The 20087-nt window shown below is 44.2% G+C and overlaps 1 protein-coding gene across 4 annotated transcripts in view; it reads right to left on the bottom strand.

Annotated features, from left to right (window-relative positions):
- The window catches only part of LOC143964534 (E3 ubiquitin-protein ligase RNF213-like), a 582447-nt gene that overhangs the window by 277395 nt on the left and 284965 nt on the right, over positions 1-20087 (bottom strand). For all 4 annotated transcript variants that reach the window (XM_077474318.1, XM_077474320.1, XM_077474317.1 and 1 more), the window contains exons 18-20: positions 6856-7029; positions 6611-6757; positions 991-1613 (exon numbers count right to left, since the gene is read on the bottom strand). In XM_077474318.1, the coding sequence (XP_077330444.1) occupies positions 991-1613; positions 6611-6757; positions 6856-7029 (944 nt within the window). The remainder of the gene's footprint in view (positions 1-990; positions 1614-6610; positions 6758-6855; positions 7030-20087) is intronic.

Raw genomic sequence — 20087 nt, 5'->3', positions numbered from 1 at the left:
AGAGAAGTTTTCTCATGTGACCAAACTGTGAATTAACATAGAGTAACTACAATATATCAATAAATAATTACTTATTCAGCTGACTACATCACAGAGGATCTACTATTATATGGATCTTTAAAAATGAGGCTGTAGAATATAGCCATGGTGTGACTTATGCTACACTGTACACATGATTGCACAACATCTCCCCTAACAAATCCTTTTTGGTGAAACATGTTGAGCTGTGGGCATTTTGGTTAGCAATAGCACTTTATGTTTTCTGTCAGATAGTAATAGAGAAAGCTGCTAGACAATTGGGGAAAAGTTGCAGCAATTTTATGAGAGGTTATATATTTAGTTACAGATCCATGAAGACTCAATGCAGTATATCGTCAGACTCTATTCTACAACTTGTTTAGAGATGGCACAGTTTAATCATATGAGAAACCTTCTCTGAGATTTTTATTTAATTTAATAAAAGTGAAGTTTTAGTTCCAGTGGGTTAGGTCAGTTTGTTATAGAGTGAATAGGGATTAGAACACTCGTCTATGCCCCCATTAAGGAGATTTATTCTCTCTATCTCTCCTGTTTGTCAATATCATCGAAAGTGAAAGTAAAAGAAAATCCCAAATATTGGGTTACCGCCAGAAAAGTAATAAAGGGAAAATCTTCCAATGTGGACACTAGTTCTGGTGACCTGGGGGTCCACAAGAAATTCCTTTTTGTTAGCAGGGATTTTCTCTCACTTCCTGTTTGGCTATGGGACAGGAAGTGAAGGGAAATCTCTGCAATGGGATACAGATGAAGGAAAAAAAAAATCTGACAGGGGTTTTAGCCTTCCATTGCTTTATCCAAAATGAAAAAAAAAGTTCTGCCTATAGTTTTAATTTAAAGGATCACAGGATATACTTCATACACATGCTAGAATTGCCGTTATCGCTGCCACACAAACAATGCTTACTAAATAATCTCAGTAAAAAAAATATTGTTTTAGGGTTTTCTACTTACAAATTGCAGCAGGGTTTCTAAAGTTTGGAAGTCTCCGTTCAGGTTGAAAAACATTTTTATATCGAATATGACCTTGGCAGAACGAAAAGCTACATCAAGTTGGTGATACTGTTCAATCTGCCTCACACGGTGCAAGATCCAGCTTTCATTATCTTTGACTCCCAAGCGATGCAATCTTTCAAGCTCCTTTTCTAGCTTTTCATAATTGCCTTTGAAATCTGCTAAAAACGTGTCCACAACTTCAAAAGTCACTTGTCCAGATTTAAGGTCAGTATAAATTTTCATACAGTTTTCAAAACATGGATCGAAGAGTTCATCAACGATTTCCTCAACTGTGAACTCCACATCATCGTCATTTTCACTTTCATCAGAAAATTCAGCACAGGAATTATCAGCAAGAATCTTGGCTTGCCTCTCCCAACAAATGGTGAAGACATGGCTATTCATGAAAGCGTTTAGGTGTTTAGCCATGGTCATGGAAGCAGGACTGAGGTTGTTATAATAAGCCAATTCAGGTGCAGTAAATTCATCAGGAGAATTATGTGTCTTTACTGGTAAAATATCCATCAGCTTCTGCGATCCCAGCTCTTGCAAATGCTTTGATTGGATTTCACTAACATTTACTTAGGAAAGAAAACAATATCATATTGCAGTACACTGTTATGGGGAACATGTCACTATAAAAATAAAGGAAGTATCACTGCTGACTTTTTGGTTTAATGTGTGGGGATGTGATCCCTAACTACCTAGTGAGTCTCTGAATTGAAAAAGTTTGCAGCTCAGAAGTCCCCAACTTTTCTAGCTACAAAAAGTATGCAATGTATGGATAACAATTCTGAAGCTTGCACCTTTAAAAAAAGTGGTCAACAATGACAGCTGCATTTCAATCTTCACAGATTCCCTTTAAAACACCTGTCATGATTAATTTATGTAGAGCATAGCAGAATTCATATTCTACATGCATAATCATAATTAAGCATAATCTACATATGAATTATGTAGAATGCATAGTAATATGCATTCCTAACAATAAAAAAAATCACCAGGAAATACCACAGTGTTTGGGGACAACTACACTGTAGTAGTGCCCAAACCTAATCTCAGCAAGTATTCTACTTAAAAGCTGAAAAAAAAACAATAAACCAATCTGCAACATCTTGTATAATTTGCAAACAATACTTAACCGTTGGTATTTGACACCCTATAAACTTTCTAAAATCTTCCCTTTTCTTTGGAACTGCAAAAACTTCTCCAGCTTCTGGAGGGCTGTATCTTCTTTTATTGCATCCCTTACAAGTAACCCAATTCCTCTTAACCCTGCAACAGTTCTACTAGGTTTAATCCTTGATATATACTCATTAAACTACAGAACTATTGGGGCCAACATATTAATAGTAGCAAGGCTCACCATAGCTAAACTCTGGAAATCCAATACTGCTCCCAATCTATCGGATGTGGTTTTGAGAGTAAATACAAAGGCCCACTATAAACTAATGTCAGCATACACAAACTTTAACATTGAAAAATTTAAAAGGATTTGACAAGCCTGGTTGGTACATTCTAAAGCTTCAAAATATCTGAAGGACTTTAATAATCATTGAGACTCCTCTTTTACATGTTGTATTATAAAGTGACCTCCATATGCCTTTCCTTTGCCCCCCCCCCCCCCCCCACCTCTCCCTTTTTAGTTTAGGAACATTCCCTATGGACAATATGGTCCCAATGGGGTCAATAGGATATGTAGTGCTTACCATTGTATTGTAACTTATTTACGTTGTTTAATTGTAGATTGGATTGATAACACCTTTGTTTATGTATCCTGTTTATATGTATTTTTCCTTTCTATTTTTATATATAAATTTACCAAGACGGATTTGTAATATATTTGAGAAACTAATAAAAATGTAAAGATTGAAAAAAAGAGAAAAAGGCTCCTAATACTTTTCCTGAGATACTTTTATTTGAAGATTACCTGAATTCATGGGTTTATAAACAATCTACCTACATACTAAACAATGTATTAAGTGGTGGGTTTAGGAGCTTCACTGTCCAGACTACATACAGTGCCTTGAAGAGAAAAAAAAACTTGAAATTTTCTACATTTTCTCATGTTACAAACACAAAGGAAATGTATTTTATTGGGATTTTATGTGATAGACCAATACAAAGTGTCACACAATTGTGAAGTGGAAGGAAAATAATACATTTTTTTCAAAATTTTTTTTACAATTAAATATCTGAAAAGTGCGGCATTCATGTGTATTCAGCCCCCTGAATTTAATCTCAGTATAAATGTGTAATTTAATCTCAGTATAAATACAGCTGTTCTGTAAAGCACTCAGAGGTTTGTTAGAGAACCTTAGTGAACAAACAGCATCTTGAAGGCCAAGGAACACACCAGACAGGTGAAGTTGTGGTAAAGCAGGGTTCAGTTATAAAGAAAATCCCAAACTTTGAACATCTCACAGAGCACTATTCAAGCCATCATCCGAAAATGGAAAGAGTATGGCACCACTGCAAACCTACCAATGCATGGTTGGCCACCTAAACTGACAGGCCAAGCAAGGAGAGCATTAATCAGAGAAGCAGCCAGGAGGCCCATTGTAACTCTGTAGGAGCTGCAGAGATTGTGCACTCCACAGATTTGGCCTTTATGGAAGAGTGGCAAGAAGAAAGCTATTGTTGAAAAAATCCATAAGAAGTCCTGTTTACAGTTTGCGAGAATTCATGTCGGGGACACAACAAACATGTGGAAGAAGGTGCTCTGGTCAGATGAGACCAAAATTGAACTTTTGGGCCTAAAAGCAAAGCGCTATGTGTAGCGTAAAACTAACACTGCACATCACCCTGAACACACCATCCCCACCCGTAAAACATGGTGGTGGCAGCATCATGCTGTGGGGATGCTTTTCTTCAGCAGGGACAGGGAAGCTGGTCAGAGTTGATGGGAAGATGGATGGAGCAAATTACAGGGCAATCTTCAAAGAAAACATGTTAGAGTCTGCAAAAGACTTGAGACTGGGGCAGAGGTTCACTTTCCAGCAATGTGAATGGGGAAAGGTAGGTGTGGTGCTGTTCTGGGGTGCAGAAATTGCATACCACTGGGTAACAATCTGTGTGTCCCTATATTGTACTTCCTATACAGTTATGAAATGGTAAACATCAAATTTAATAGGAGTGCTTAAAGTGACAAGTGCCTAGTGTATACACAGGTGTGTGTTGGTGCTGGTAATACACTTATGCAAAATAAAATTTTTTGTGATCATATGAAATCCATTCATCAATCCAAATGGTAAAAAATATTAAAGTGACAAGTGCTCTTCAAAACCGTGCCTTGGTGATCCTTATACATAAATAAAACCCATGTGAAAAATATTCTGCGATCATATGCAGTCCATAAAAAATCCAAATAATCAATAATAAAAATTAAAATTAAAAATAAAAAAGTGACAAGTGCTCCACAAATCTGCACTCCGTGATCCTTATAGGCCCCTATAGGTATAACACTCGCCCCAACCACTCACCCAAACACAGGGTTATTTTTCTTTTACAGTATCGCCACTGTGCAGCAATCTCCAGGTCTGTGTCTGCGGTATAAGCTGTATCTTTCTGTGCTTGGAGTGTCAGGTGTTCCTTTCTCCTTGAAATCTCACTCTACAGCACCCACCTGTAATTGACTGTTCTTCAGAATGAGATCCTGCCTCTCTGGATGCCTGGATCACAAAGGCCCACACTTTCCAGCAGGACAACGACCCTAAACATACAGCCAGAGCTACAATAGAATGGTTTAGATCAGTGATCTCCAAACTACAGCCCTCCAGCTGTTGCAGAATTATACGTCCCATGAATCATTGTAAAACTCTGACATTCACAGACATGGCTAGGTATGTTGGGAATTGTAGTTCCTGAACAACTGGAGGGCCATAGTTTGGAGACCCCTGGTTTAGAGCAAAACGTATTCATAGGTTAGAATGGTTCAGTCAAAGTCCAAACCTAAATCAAATATGTGGCAAGACTTGAAAATTGCTGTTCACGAATGCTCTCCTTCCATTCTGACAGAGCTTGAGCTATTTTGCAAAGAAGAATGGGGAAAAATGTCAAAGCTGGTAGAGATGTAAGCAAAAAGACTTGCAGCTATAACTGCAGTGAAAGGTGGTTCTACAAAGTATTGACTCAGGGGGCTGATTACAAATGCTACCACACTTTTCAGATATTTGTAAAAAGATTTGAAAATCATTTTGTCATTTTCCTTCCACTTCACAACTATGTGCCACTTTATCACATACCGTATATACTCGAGTATAAGCCGAGATTTTCAGCCTCTTTTTTGAGGCTGAAAGTGCCCCCTCGGCTTATACTCGAGTCGCCGCTGTCTGACTGCTCGATCAGCGTATCGAGCAGACAGACGGCGGACATTAATTTTCAAAAGCCGCGCCTCCTTCTCCGCCTCCGCCTGTGATAGGCGGAACACTGAATTTCCCAGCAGTCAGTGTTCCGCCTATCACGGACATCCGCTCATTCTCATACTACGGACGAGTATGAGAGGATGTCTGTGATAGGCGGAACACAGGCTGCTGGGAAATTGAGTGTTCCGCCTATCACAGGCGGAGGCGGAATTTTGAATTGTAGAATGGCCGCCGAGAAGAGCGGCGATCCATCGGCACGGGACGGAGGAGGCACGGCACGGCACGGCACGGCACGGGACGGAGGAGACACGGGACGGAGGAGGCACGGCACGGGGGAGGCACGGCACGGGACGGAGGAGGCACGGCACGGGACGGAGGAGGCTCGGGACGACGGCGGCTCGGGACGGAGGCTTGGGACACAGGTAGGCTGGACACACACACAAGGCTGCACGGACACACACACACACACACACACACACACAGGGATGGATGGATGGATGGATACACACACACACACACACACACACACACACACACACAGGGATGGATGGATGGATGGATGGATACACACACACACACACACACACACAGGGATGGATGGATGGATGGATGGATACACACACTCACACACACACACACACACACACAGGGATGGATGGATGGATGGATACACACACAGGGATGGATGGATGGATGGACACACACACAGGGATGGATGGACGGACACACACACAGGGATGGACGGACACACAGGGATGGACAGCCATGTCTCACCCTCGGCTTATACACGAGTCAATAAGTTTTCCAGTTTTTTGGGGGTAAATTGGGGGCCTCGGCTTATACTCGGGTCGGCCTATACTCGAGTATATACGGTAATCACTTTATCACATAAAATCCCTATACATTTTTTTTTACATTTTTGGTTCTACCATGACAAAATTAAAAAAATTTCAAGGGGTATGAAGGCAATGGAGAGAAAAGTACTAAAATACTATATCATGCGCCATCTATGGGGTTTCCCATGGGAATATAACTACTACAAATAGCCTGGTTTTTAGTCTGCCCTGGACATAGCTGAAGTGGTAGGACATTTGCTGGCTAAAGTGAAAACCAAGCACTGACCAGACCCTTTCTCAATCACCTAAAATGGAAATCTGTTTAGGATACAGTATCTCTTTAACTGTAACAAAAAATAATTTATCAGGACTGAGTACCTTTTATGTGGTGTTCAACTTTCTGGATCATTTTGAGAAGACTGCTCACCCATTCACGCTCTGTTTGTAGTGTGTCTAATTCAGCTTTCCTCCACGTCAACACTTGATTTATTTCACTCAGCAAGAATTTCTCTTTTTTTTCAGTTTCTTCAAAAGAAAAGCAGCCAAAACAGATCCATTATAAAACATACCGCCTTTAGCTAGTCAAGTAAAGTGTACATTTTGTCTAGTATTAATGGACTTACTCAGTTTACAGATAGCGACAAACTGCTCCTTGTGCTTTAGAATACGCTCTATATGTTTCAAGAGCACCTCTCCATCCATGACATTTTTTATGGCTTCTAGAAACACAGATTCTGAAAGAGCCACCAGTTCTTGGATGTCCTCTCCAAACTGTGAAATGATTCGAGTATCTGTTCCTGAAAGTAAACCAGCCAAAATTTATTACCAACAGTTCATTTGACGAGCAACCATAACAAAGAGGTAGGCCCGTTTCCTAAAAGAATAATTAGGGTGGGCCCTGAAGATATTTTTAGATGCTATGGTATGAAAAAAAGGCAGAAAGACCTATACAGGCCAGCCCATTCTAAAACACGTTTTTAGGTTTATATCACAAAGTTAAAGAAAATAACTTATTACCCAACACTATTAGATGATATTGTTTATTCAGTGATTGTTTATTAGGACCTTTTAGGCATACTTATGAAGGATAAATGTTTTGCTCCATAATTTAGAGCAGGGGTTGCCAAAGTCTGGCCAGCTGATACGTTTTCTCCAGCCCACAGCTCACTGAGACTTGCCTCATATTCACTGCAATGCTAGTCAGTCTTGCATATGTTAACAGAGCAGCGGCAAGCAAAATTCAGTGCAAGTCCCAGCAAAGCTGCAAACAAAGTTACTCTGTGGAGCTGGTTGTTAGGAACGCCGGCGTCCAAGCAACCAATGACGTCATCAGCACAGCACCTCCCAGCTCCCACCTTGCTCTTTATATCAGTGTCCCTTCCGCATACAGTGTGTTTGTGTTGCAGCGGGGTGGGAGCCGAGCAGAGCGAGAGACCAGTACTGTGCTGTTACTGAGGCACACTGTACAGTAGTAAAAGACAGTAATGTAGGGGCAAATATGTGCTGGACATAAACATGCTGGGAGACTGATGGGGACACTCATTGGGACAATGAAGTGTAGAAAAACTCTAAATAAGGGGCAAAATACACACGTGTGTGGTGATCTTCCTCTAGTATAGTTTTTTTTTTTTTTTTTAACCAAAGGAGGCATCATTCCTATAAATTGAACATGCAAAAAAATAAATAAAAAATAGGGACTTTCTATATGCCTCCAATAGCAAACTCACTCAATTTAAAAGATATTATCCAAGTCTTTATTTAAAGGTTAAAAGCAATATAACATATACAGAAAGGTATTAAAACACATCATTGGTACACTGTCAGGAAGATCCTCCTCACGGACGTCCGAGCGGCGTAAGTCGCAGAAGATCTTTTGCGCAATTTCGGGAGCGTTACTGCGATCAGCAGTGCGCGCGTGCACGTGCGCGCGCGGCCGTTTGACGCAAATTGGCGCCAATAGCGCTATTTAAACTGGATCCATGCTTCACTGCCTTGCTGCCTGATCAACAGCGTTCCCGTGCTTCCTGGTAACCTGCATCTGAACCTGAACCTGCATCCGTATCCTGATCCGTATTGTACCCGGCTTGTTCCCGACTCTGCTGTTTGCTGCCTGCCCCCGACTTTGGCTTTGTACCCGACTACTCTTCTGGATTCCGTTTCTGTACCTGATCTGCCCGCCTGTGCCTGACCTGGACTGTTACACCATCCGTCAACTGTAAGTTGCTTGTTCACCGCTGTTGTACTACAGGACACCTCCCAGTCTTCCACCATACCCAGCTGCTACTCCCTCTGCGTTTGTAGCCTTCTACCTCTTGCTGCAGACTACTAGACTCTTCCCACTTCCGCAGTATTCCGTTTGCACCTGCATCCGCTGTCGGACTACAGTACCCCTCCGTTGTTCGCTGTTCCCTGCAATCACTTGCATCCCGTTACTGGACTACAGGAATCCTTCTGCTATCTGCTGGACCCTACCTCACCTTTGCCTGCATTCCGATACTGGACTACAATACACCTCCACCATCAACGGTCTGCTGCTGCTTACACCTACCATCCAGTCAGGCACTTGTGCCCCTCTGTGCTCCTGAGCCCCTGTCATCACTACCAGGGTCTCTTGAGTCAGAGGTCTACGAGTAGCCACTCCCTGCACTCCGGGCTCTGCCTTAAAGGTACGTGACATACACATTCGCAGTCATGAACACACTAGGGATATTACCTTAGATAACCTATCCAGCAAAGTAGCTTAGCTAGTTTTTCCTTAGAGGCAGTTTATATTGTGTGACACCTGGATGTGTAACATATTTTATTCTACAAGTACATTGTCTTTATATTTAATTTTGTCTTGTTTATTCTTAGTTTTTCATATAGTATTGTAATTACATGGGGATATTTATAAAGGTCCACGAGGTTCTGAAGAAGCGGAAGTCCCAGTGAAAAGTGTTGACCCTACCAGAGCGACCTTCTTGACATGTTACTTGGAGTACTCAGAATTGGTTGCTGATGAAGAAGCTGTAGCTTCGAAATGCAGTACCATTCCTTGCCACTGTGAATAATCACATTTCCTGTTCCTGTGAAGTCACGACCAGCTGCTTCTTGTTTCCTGCCTCCTGGTTCCCAGCATTCTCTGGATCCCTGTAAGATCACACCAGTGTCCCAGGCTACAAAGGGAAGACTTTTATGAGACTCCAGGACTGGCAATTTTCACCACATACTGAACTCATCTAATTTAACCTGTCTACAGCTTATAAGGTAATTCCCCTAATGCAAGAGGTTCATATGTACTGGTGAAACTCGTCCCAGCATCTTATGTTGCAGCCGATCATGAGGATCTGATGGCACAAGAGAAGACGTTTTGAGGAGGGGGCATACAGGTTGGAAATATCAGCTGTGTCCCTTGAAGGTCCGGATTGGTGGTTAAAATTACAGGCACATGTGATCTCCCAAAAAAGAGATCTTGCTAGCTGGTAAGCCTCACTGGATCTAGTGAATGAATGAATGAAATACTTGTATAGCGCACAATGCGAACTGAATCGCCTCTAGGCGCTGTGGCGAGCTTTGATCATCTGCTAAAAGAGGAAGGTCTTGAGTTTTTTCCTAAAAGCCAGGTGATTTTCTTCCAGGCGGATGTTGATTGGTAGAGCATTCCATAGCCGAGGCCCTTGGACAGCGAATCTCCGATCACCCTTGCATTTATACCGGGCTTTGGGCACGAGGAGGAGGTTTTTGTTGGCTGATCGAAGACTGCGGTTTGGTGTGTAATGATTTATTTTCTCCATTAGGTATTGCAGAGCTTCTCTATGCACGCATTTGTGGGTGAGGCACAGGGTCTTGAACGTCATCCGATTTTTTACGGTTAGCCAATGTAAGCTCCTCAGTGAAGGAGAGATGGATTCCCAGGGTTTTTTTCCTGTTATCAGCCTTGCCGCCGTGTTTTAGATCAGTTGTAATCGTGCAAGTTGATATTGTGGTAATCCTATGTAAAGCGAGTTTGCGTAGTCCAGTCGTGAATTAATGATTGTTCCAACTACCACTGCTTTGTCATTCTTTGGGATAAAAGGGATGAGTCTGCGAAGCATGCGCAGCAGATGGTGAGATCGACTGACTACAGATCCTATTTGCGCATTCATTGACATTTGTGCGTCTAAAATAACCCCGAGACTCTTGGCTTTGGTCTTTGGGGAGATAGTCTGCCCAAAGACGGTTGGTGGAGACCAGGAGGTTTTGGTTGCGGGCTTATGATTTGGGTGTAAGATAATAAGCTCTGTCTCTGATTCGTTCAGCTGGAGGGAGTTGGTGGTCATCCAGTCCTCTATTGATTTGAGGCAGTTTTCAAGTTGTTGTTGGTGATCTTTTTTTCCATTGATCCGGAAATAAAGTTGCGTGTCGTCAGCGTAAGAGTGGAAGCAGAGATCTGAGCATCTGATGATTTGAAGGAGTGGGCGAATGTAAATGTTGAAGAGAACGGGTGACAACGGAGAGCCTTGAGGGACTCCGCAGGTGACTGCCCGAGTTTCAGAGAGGAATTTTCCTAGTTTCACTGTCTGTGACCGATTTCCTAGGAAGGACGCAAACCATTGGAGATCTATGTCTTGGACTCCGGCTACTTCTGTGAGGCGGACGAGTAGAGTATTGTGATCTACTGTATCAAACGCTGCACTTAGGTCTAGCAGTACGAGGAGACACGGCTCTCCGTCATCTGCTGCTTCGAGGGCGTCATCCCAAATCTTGAGGAGAGCTGTTTCTGTTCCATGACCCGGGCGGAAGCCCGATTGCAGCAGGTCCAGGAGTTTGTGAGTATCCAGGTGAAGTTGTAGCTGATGTACTACAGCTTTCTCCATGATCTTAGAAATGGTGTTGAGGCTTGTAATTGGCCTACGATTGTTTGGATCCTGAGGGTCCAGGTTTGGTTTCTTGAGTAGAGGTGTGACGATGCCTTGTTTGAGGATGCTGGGAACAATCTCTTCGTGGAATGATCGGTTTATGAGGTGGGTTATGGTTGGAGCCACGATGTCGGAGCATTCTTTCAGTAGTTTTGTGGGGATGATGTCAATATGTGAGGTACTGTCACGCGGTTTATTAATGATGGTTTTTGCGGTGTCTACGGTAATTGGGGATAGTGAAAATTTTGGCGGTTGCGGTATGTTGGTGCAGACATCCTCTTTATGTATTTGCTGGCTGAGGTTGAATGTTTTCTTCTGACAAATTGTTTCCCTGATGGTTTTGACTTTATCGATGAAAAAATCCGACAGTTTGTCACAGTAATCCTGGGATTCGCTTTCTGGGGGTTCTAGGCACACCGGATTCATTGATTGATTAACCAGTTTAAACAGTTCCCGTGGTTGGTTTGTGGCCGTTGAGATTGTATATGAGAAGTAGTCCTTTTTGGCTTTGAAGATTGCTTTCCGATAATTCTCTGTGAGACCTTTGTAGTTAAATAGGTTTTCCTCGGTGGGATTTCTTCTCCATGTTCTTTCCGCTCTTCTGCGTTCTTGCTTTAGTACGGAGAGGGAGCTATTAAACCATCCAGCATTTTTCTTCCTGATGAGTGCCCTGCGTTTTGGTGCTACCGAGTCTGCTGATTGCAGTAATGCCTTGTTCAGGGAGTTGAGTGTTTCCTCTGTAGAGTGGTTTAAGGTTATTGTAGATATCTTTTTGGACAGAGTGGTTTTGAAGGCTTCGGAGTACAGTTTTTTATGCGATCTGGTCCAGTGCGTTGTTACAGGTTTCCGTTTTGCGTTGGTGATGTTGGTAGCCATTTTGAATTTGATGGCGTGGTGATCCGTCCATGGCAGAGTTATGTTGTCGAGTATGTTGACGTCGATGTTCTGTTTGAAAATGAGGTCCAGGGTGTGTCCTGACCCATGCGTGGGAGTCTTTATCAGTTGCTGTAGACCCAGTTCTTCTAGTTGATTGATGCAGGCAGTCGCGATGGGGTCTTTAGGCTAGTTTGCCCAAAGGTTGAAATCTCCGAGCGCCAGGAAATTTTTGAATTTTAGGGTGTGCATTGCAAAGGATTCCGTGAGGGGTGAAAGAAGATTGGACTTTGGTCCCGGTGGTCTGTAGCACAGTAGAATATGAGTGGTGTCATGGGGTGTTGGTAGAAGATGTAGCGTCAGGGTTTCCATAAAAGGCACTGGGTTCTGGGATGATGGTTTAGTGAGATCCAGGTGACCTTTAAAGATCACTGCTAGGCCTCCTCCTTTTTTGCCTATCCGGTGTTCGGTTAGGATCCTGTAGTTTTCCGGCACCAATTCGGTGAGGATGGTGTTGCAGTCAGAGGTTAACCAGCTTTCGGTGATGAAGAGGCAGTCTACATTGTTCTCGATGATGAAGTCGTGTACTTCCAGTCTATGTTTGACTGCAGACCTGGCGTTAATCAAGGCGCAATCTAATTGTAGTGGTCGAGTAGATGTCTTCCTGTGGTTGGGAGCTGCTTGTCGTCCGGTTTTTAATAGTTGTTCTCTTTGAAGTATTTTTTGTATGGAAGATGGCGATGTGGTGTTGATGTTCCTTAGTCTGTGCAGAACTTCAGCTGAGTATTTGAAGTAGCACATGGTTTGTGGATGCTGTTGATGGTACTATGGGCCTAAGATGATGATCCTGATCAGGGTATTGATCCTGAGGTGGGGCTAGGTATCAGACTTGCCGCCGTGCTTGAGGCTATTAGCGCGCAAGTTGATCAGGGGATGCCTATATGGATGCGGAAGGAGTTGTTGTATTCGGTTGCTTAAGGTGAAGGTCTCCACTCAGAAAAGAAGTCTGGCTGTGATCTGGAATAGTCGTCCTAGGGATAGCGTAAAAAATGGAAAGGAGGCCGGAGGTAGGGGTATGCTAACCTATGGTTGTTCCTGATTGTTCCAGAGGAAGGCGAAAAACCCCCTGACAGTAGCAGCCAAACACACCAGTGGGGCAAAAATTCCTTCCTGACCCCCGTAGGCGGTCGGACGGAGTCCCTGGAACAATCACTGGGGGGGAGTGGAGGTGCGAGCTTACCTGGCTGCGGTGGTCCCCGTTAAACACTCTGGTTCCGGTGAATCTGGCTTGCTGTCAGCCTGACGTTTCTGGAAAGCTGTCTGGTTGCCCCTTGCAGTGGGATCTTTAAAATGGAGGGGAGGATGGAGGTAGGATAGAGGTTAGAGACTCCGGTCTTAACTCCTGTTTTCAACTCCTGGTTGTTACCTCTCCACTTGTGTTCACAAAATCCACATGCAAGACACCATCAGGGAGCAAGCTCCTGGAGGAGTTTGTATAACTACCTTTTATAAACCTGTGAACAATTAACCCCTCCCCTAATTTGGCAGGAAGAAAGAGGGGAAAAAAAATGCTGTTTAAAAAGTGTCAGAAAAATGGTCTTTTAAAAACTGCTAGCAAATGTATCAAATAAAGGAAGGGAGAAAATAAAACACCCCCAAAACAACACTTGCAAGCAGAAGCAGTCAAGCAGAAGCAGTCAAAGCACAACTCCTGGTTGTTAACTCTCCACTTTAGTTCAAAAAATCCACATGCAAGACACCATCAGGGAGCAAGCTTCTAGTGGTGGAGGATTCGGTTTCTGGGCGCACTTGCTTCATACTCTGAGGGTGTTGTGTGCGAAGTCACCTAAGCGGATTGAAGTTTCATCTTCTTATTCTCCTGCTTTTATTATTTTTGGACTATTCACGTGTTATTATTTTATTACAGCTTTTTCATAATTTTTTTGTGCTTATATCAATAATTTGCACATAAGGTGAAAATAAGTTGGTTTTATGGTGGTATTGATATAATTTAGCACTATTTATGATACAAATTTTTCAGCGCAGCTTTCTTTTTCTTTGATTGTTTTATATTGTGTGTATCTCACATCAAGTTGCAGCAGGAATTTTTATTATACTTCTTTCACGGATATTATTTTATTATTTATTTTTTATGGACAGCGCAGTTTTTTGCATTTTCATATATTAACCACTTTCAGACCGGACCATTTTGCTGGTAAATGACCAGAGGTCTTTTTACACTTTGGCACTGCGCTGCTTTAACTGGTAATTGCGCGGTCATGCAATGTTGTACCCAAACAAAATTTGCGTCCTTTTCTTCCCACAAATAGAGCTTTCTTTTGATGGTATTTGATTGCCTCTGCGATTTTTATTTTTTGCGATATAAACGTAAAAAGACCGCAAATTTTGAAAAAAAATGATATTTTCTACTTTTTGTTATTAGAAAAATCCAATAAACTCAATTTTAGTCATACATTTAGGCCAAAATGTATTCAGCCACATGTCTTTGGTAAAAAAAAAGTCAATAATTGTATATTTATTGGTTTGCGCAAAAGTTGTCACATCTACAAACTAAGGTACGTTTTCTGGAATTTACGCAGCTTTTAGTTTACGACTGCCTATCTCATTTCTTGAGGTGCTAAAATGGCAGGGCAGTACAAAACCCCCCCAAATGACCCCATTTTGGAAAGTAGACACCCTAAGGAAATTGATAAGAGGCATGTTGAGCCCATTGAATATTTTATTTTTTTGCCTCAAGCGATTGAATAATGACAAAAAAAATTTTTTTTTTTTTTTTTTACACAAAGTTGTCACTAAATGATATATTGCTCACACATGCTATGGGCGTATGTGAAATGACACCCCAAAATAAATTCTGCTGCTTCTCCTGAGTACGGGGATACCACATATGTGGGACTTTTTGGGAGCCTAGCCGCGTACGGGGCCCCGAAAACCAAGCACCGCCTTCAGGCTTTCTAAGGGCGTACATTTTTGAGTTCACTTCTCACTACCTATCACAGTTTTGAAGGCCATAAAATGCCAAGATGGCACAAAACCCCCACAAATGACCCCATTTTAGAAAGTAGACACCCCAAGCTATTTGCTGAGAGGCATGTTGAGTTCATGGAATATTTTATATTTTGCTACAAGTTGCGGGAAAATTACAAACTTTTTTTTTTTTTTTTTTTTTTTCACAAAGTTGTCACTAAATGATATATTGCTCACACATGCCATGGGCATATGTGAAATGACACCCCAAAATAAATTCTGCTGCTTCTCCTGAGTACGGGGATACCACATATGTGGGACTTTTTGGGAGCCTAGCCGCGTACGGGGCCCCGAAAACCAAGCACCGCCTTCAGGCTTTCTAAGGGCGTACATTTTTGAGTTCACTTCTCACTACCTATTACAGTTTTGAAGGCCATAAAATGCCAAGATGGCACAAAACCCCCACAAATGACCCCATTTTAGAAAGTAGACACCCCAAGCTATTTGCTGAGAGGCATGTTGAGTCCATGGAATATTTTATATTTTGCCACAAGTTGCGGGAAAATTACAAACTTTTTTTTTTTTTTTTTTTTTCACAAAGTTGTCACTAAATGATATATTGCTCACGCATGCCATGGGCATATGTGAAATGACACCCCAAAATAAATTCTGCTGCTTCTCCTGAGTACGGGGATACCACATATGTGGGACTTTTTGGGAGCCTAGCCGCGTACGGGGCCCCGAAAACCAAGCACCGCCTTCAGGCTTTCTAAGGGCGTTACAGTTTTGAAGGCCATAAAATGCCAAGATGGCACAAACCCCCCCCAAATGACCCCATTTTGGAAAGTAGACACCCCTAAATTTAGGGGTACACTAGTGAGACTAGGTAATAAATGGCGGGTGCCCTGAAACTATAAAAAAATAACTAACCAACCAGCGTCACCTGTAACAGTTATATGGTGATCACTGGTGAAAGGGTTAACTAGGGGGCAATCAGGGGGCTTTATGCGGTAGTATATGGGGGTCCCTGGCGCTATAAAAAGCTGCGGCGAACCTAAATACCTACCTGCCTAACTAGCGTCACCTGTGACACTAATACAGCGATCAGAAAAATGATCGCTTATTAGGCTGGGTTCACACTGGAGCGATGCGGGAACGCCACGAATGCGCGGCGGGTTCCCGCATCGCATGCCTCCCGGCGGCAGTTCACACTGCCCTATGCGAACTGCTGGGAGTGTCAGTGAAATGTTACTGACACCCCCAGATCAGTTCGCATATCGCAGTGCGATCTGCAAACTCGGATCGCATGGTGTGAACACCCATGCGATCCGATTCTGCTGCGGGCCAAAAAAAGGGTCCCGTGCGAATTTGCGGCGGGTGCGGCGGGTGCGGCGAATGGCTGAACTCGAATCGCACAGAGATCGGATGTGATTTGCACTGCAGTGCGGTGCGAATCACATCCGTTCTCAAACCGCTGCAATGTGAACCCAGCCTTAGTGACACTGGCGACGGGGGGTGATCACGGGGTTAAACCTTTATTGGGGGGGTTAGGGGGGTACCTTAGAACTAAAGGGGGCTAACCCTAACTGCCCTAACAGTTATTAGTCACAAATGACACCCGCCGGGTGATCAGGGGGTTAAACCTTTATTAGGTAATAAATGGCGGGTGCCCTGAAACTATAAAAAAATAACTAACCAACCAGCGTCACCTGTAACAGTTATATGGTGATCACAGGTGAAAGGGTTAACTAGGGGGCAATCAGGGGGCTTTATGCGGTAGTATATGGGGGTCCCTGGCGCTATAAAAAGCTGCGGCGAACCTAAATACCTACCTGCCTAACTAGCGTCACCTGTGACACTAATACGGCGATCAGAAAAATGATCGCTTATTAGGCTGGGTTCACACTGGAGCGATGCGGAAACGCCGCGAATCCGCGGCGGGTTCCCGCATCGCATGCCTCCCGGCGGCAGTTCACACTGCCCTATGCGAACTGCTGGGAGTGTCAGTGAAATGTTACTGACACCCCCAGATCAGTTCGCATATCGCAGTGCGATCTGCAAACTCGGATCGCATGGTGTGAACACCCATGCGATCCGATTCTGCTGCGGGCCAAAAAAAGGGTCCCGTGCGAATTTGCGGCGGGTGCGGCGGGTGTGGCGGGTGCGGCGGGTGCGGCGAATGGCTGAACTCGAATCGCACAGAGATCGGATGTGATTTGCACTGCAGTGCGGTGCGAATCACATTCGTTCTCATAAACCGCTGCAATGTGAACCCAGCCTTAGTGACACTGGCGACGGGGGGTGATCACGGGGTTAAACCTTTATTGGGGGGGGTTAGGGGGGCACATTAGAACTAAAGGGGGCTAACTCTAACTGCCCTAACAGTTATTACAGTCACAAATGACACCAATGCAAAAAAAAAAAAAAAAAAAAAAAAAATGACATTGGTGTCACTGTGACTGGGGGGCAGGGGTAATTGGGGGGGTGATCGGGGGGTAAAGGGGGGGTGTGAGTGTGCCTGGCATGTTCTACTGTGTGTGTAGAGTGTTGGTGCAACTCACCGATCCGCTCTCCTCCGTGTCGGAACGAAAACTACCGACACGGAGGAGAGAATACATCACTTCCTCTCCTGTGTTTACATTACAGGAGAGGAAGTGATGTCACCGGGGATTTCCATTCGTCGAGAGCGATCGCGAGGGGGTGGCCATGAATGAATGGCCGCCCCCTCATCCCGGATCGCTCTCGACGGAATGCCGACCGCCGCAGGCACCGGGGGGGGGCCCGATCGGGCCCCCCACCCGCGGGCAGGCAGGGACTTATATATACGCCCATATGCCTGCCCGTGCCATTCTGCCGACGTATATCGTCGTGCGGCGGTCGGCAAGTGGTTAAGCACACTCCTGCCTGAAGAAAAGCAAGGACTTTACCAATCGTATATTTACGAGGGTTCCAACCATTCCCTTCACACCAGGAAATATATGCTTTCCAAACCCTGTAGTAAATGGCCCTAGAAACTGGCTTACTAGCATTTATCAAAGTGGACAAGGCTGCACCTCTGACCCTGCGGTCCTTTAATACCCTGGCCTCAATAGCCAGGCCGTCAAATTCAGCGACCATAAAGCAGGATGGAATATGGATCCTTGGGACAACAGATCTGGACGGAACGGAAGAAGCAACGGGTCCCCTACTGCCAATTTCACAATTTTCGTGTACCAGGATCTTCTGGACCAGGCTGGGGCTATCAGGATTACCGGCCTTAGTTCCTCCTGTATCCTGCGTAGCAGATGCGGCAGAATTTGGATTGGAGGAAAGGTGTACAGCAGAGAATACCAGTGCCAAGGAGCCACCAATGTGTCCGTCCCGACTGCAAGAGGATCGTTGGTTCTGGACATAAATTTGTCCAGCTTGCCATTGAACCTGGCTGCTAGGAGATCCACATCCGGGGTCCCCCAATGCTGACAAATCTTGAGAAAGACCTCGGGATGAAGGGACCATTCCCCTGGTAACAACTTTTGTGGACTTAAATAGTCCGCCTGCCAATTGTCCACCCCGGGTATGAATACTGCCGACAGAAATAGCACATGCCTTTCTGCCCACCTCAATATGTGATCCAACTCTTTCTGAGCCCTTGGACTCTTGGTGCCCCCCTGGTGGTTGATATAAGTGACCACTGTAGAATTGTCGGTTTGAACTCGGATCGGAAGACCCTGCAGCCTGGTCGTCCAGAAACAGAGAGCTAGCCGTGCTGCCTGAATCTCCAAGAGATTGATGGGCAAGGTCTTTTCTGCTTGAGACCACTGCCCCTGGACCGATGCTTCCTCCAGAACTGCTCCCCAGCCCAGATGGCTGGCGTCTGTGTTTTCCAGGCCACTGGTGGAAAGGATTTCCTGACCTTTAAATTGCTGGTTTTTGACCACCAAAATAGGCTCCGTAGAGTCTGTGGGGACAGAACCATAGGATGATCCAAAGTTTGAGTGGTTTTGTTCCAGGCTCTTAAAATGTTGTTCTGGAACAATCTGGAGTGGAATTTAGCATATGGGACTGTATTGAAAGATGACACCATCTTGCCCAGTAACCTCATACAAAGCCGAACAGATGGTTTTTCTTCTTTTTTCACCTTCTGGACAAGCTCCACTATGGAGTTGATCCTTATAGGGGGTAGAAACACCTTTTCTCGGACGGTGTCCAAGTTTAGGCCCAAGTACATCAATACTTGAGTAGGATGAAGGGTTGATTTGTTTACATTCAGAATCCAGCCTAGGTGTTGTAAAATCTGAACGGTCCTTAAGATGTTTTGGACCAGGACGGGATGAGATTGATCCTTCAAGAGAAGATCGTCCAGATATCCCACCACAGCAATTCCCTGGGATCTTAGGACTGCCAGCACAGGAGCCAGAATCTTTGTGAAGACCCGAAGGGCCGTTGCTAAACCAAACGGCAATGCGACGAACTGGAAATGGCGCCCTTTTACCACGAAATGCAGAAAACGTTAAAGCGGCATGTAGATGGGCACATGAAGGTATGCGTCCTTGATATCTATGGACGTCAAGTAATACCCCTTTTTTAGGGATGCTTAGGAAAAGATTGAGAGACTTGAGGTCCAAAATGGGCCTTACTTCCCCATTTGGTTTCGGCACGGTGAAAAGGTTTGAGTAAACCCCACGTGGGACCTTGATGATTACTCCCTGCTTTTGCAGACGCTCTAAGGCTAGGAGCAGACATTTCTTTTTCTCTGGTTCCACCGGAACCCTTGAGCTCAGGAACCGAGTTGGAGGAAACTCCCGAAACTCTATCCTATAACCTGACGTTATGATGGAAATGACCCACTTGTCCTGAACCAGTTTTTCCCAAGCATCCAAAAACAGCCGAAGTTTTCCCCCCACCCGTAAGATCGGGGGCGTCCCTTCACATACTTGGAACTGGGCTTGGTTGGCCTTTGAGTCCAGGGTTTTCTCTGACCCTGCGTTTTTTTAAACCGGACTGCTGAGGCTGTCGATACTGATTGGGAGAAGAAGAACTAGGTCCTGGAGCACAGGGAATCTTAAAGGAGGGTTGCTTATTTTTCCTATTAACAGGGAGCAAAGCACTTTTCCCACCTGAGATCTTTTGGATAAACC

The sequence above is a fragment of the Lithobates pipiens genome, unplaced genomic scaffold (assembly GCF_037356315.1).
Source record: "Lithobates pipiens isolate NorthernLeopardFrog02 unplaced genomic scaffold, aLitPip1_a1.2 Scaffold_8, whole genome shotgun sequence".
In the NCBI taxonomy this organism is placed as follows: Eukaryota; Metazoa; Chordata; class Amphibia; order Anura; family Ranidae; genus Lithobates; species Lithobates pipiens.
The sequence above is the reverse complement of the archived record's forward strand: the minus strand, read 5'-3'. Positions and strand labels throughout refer to the sequence as shown.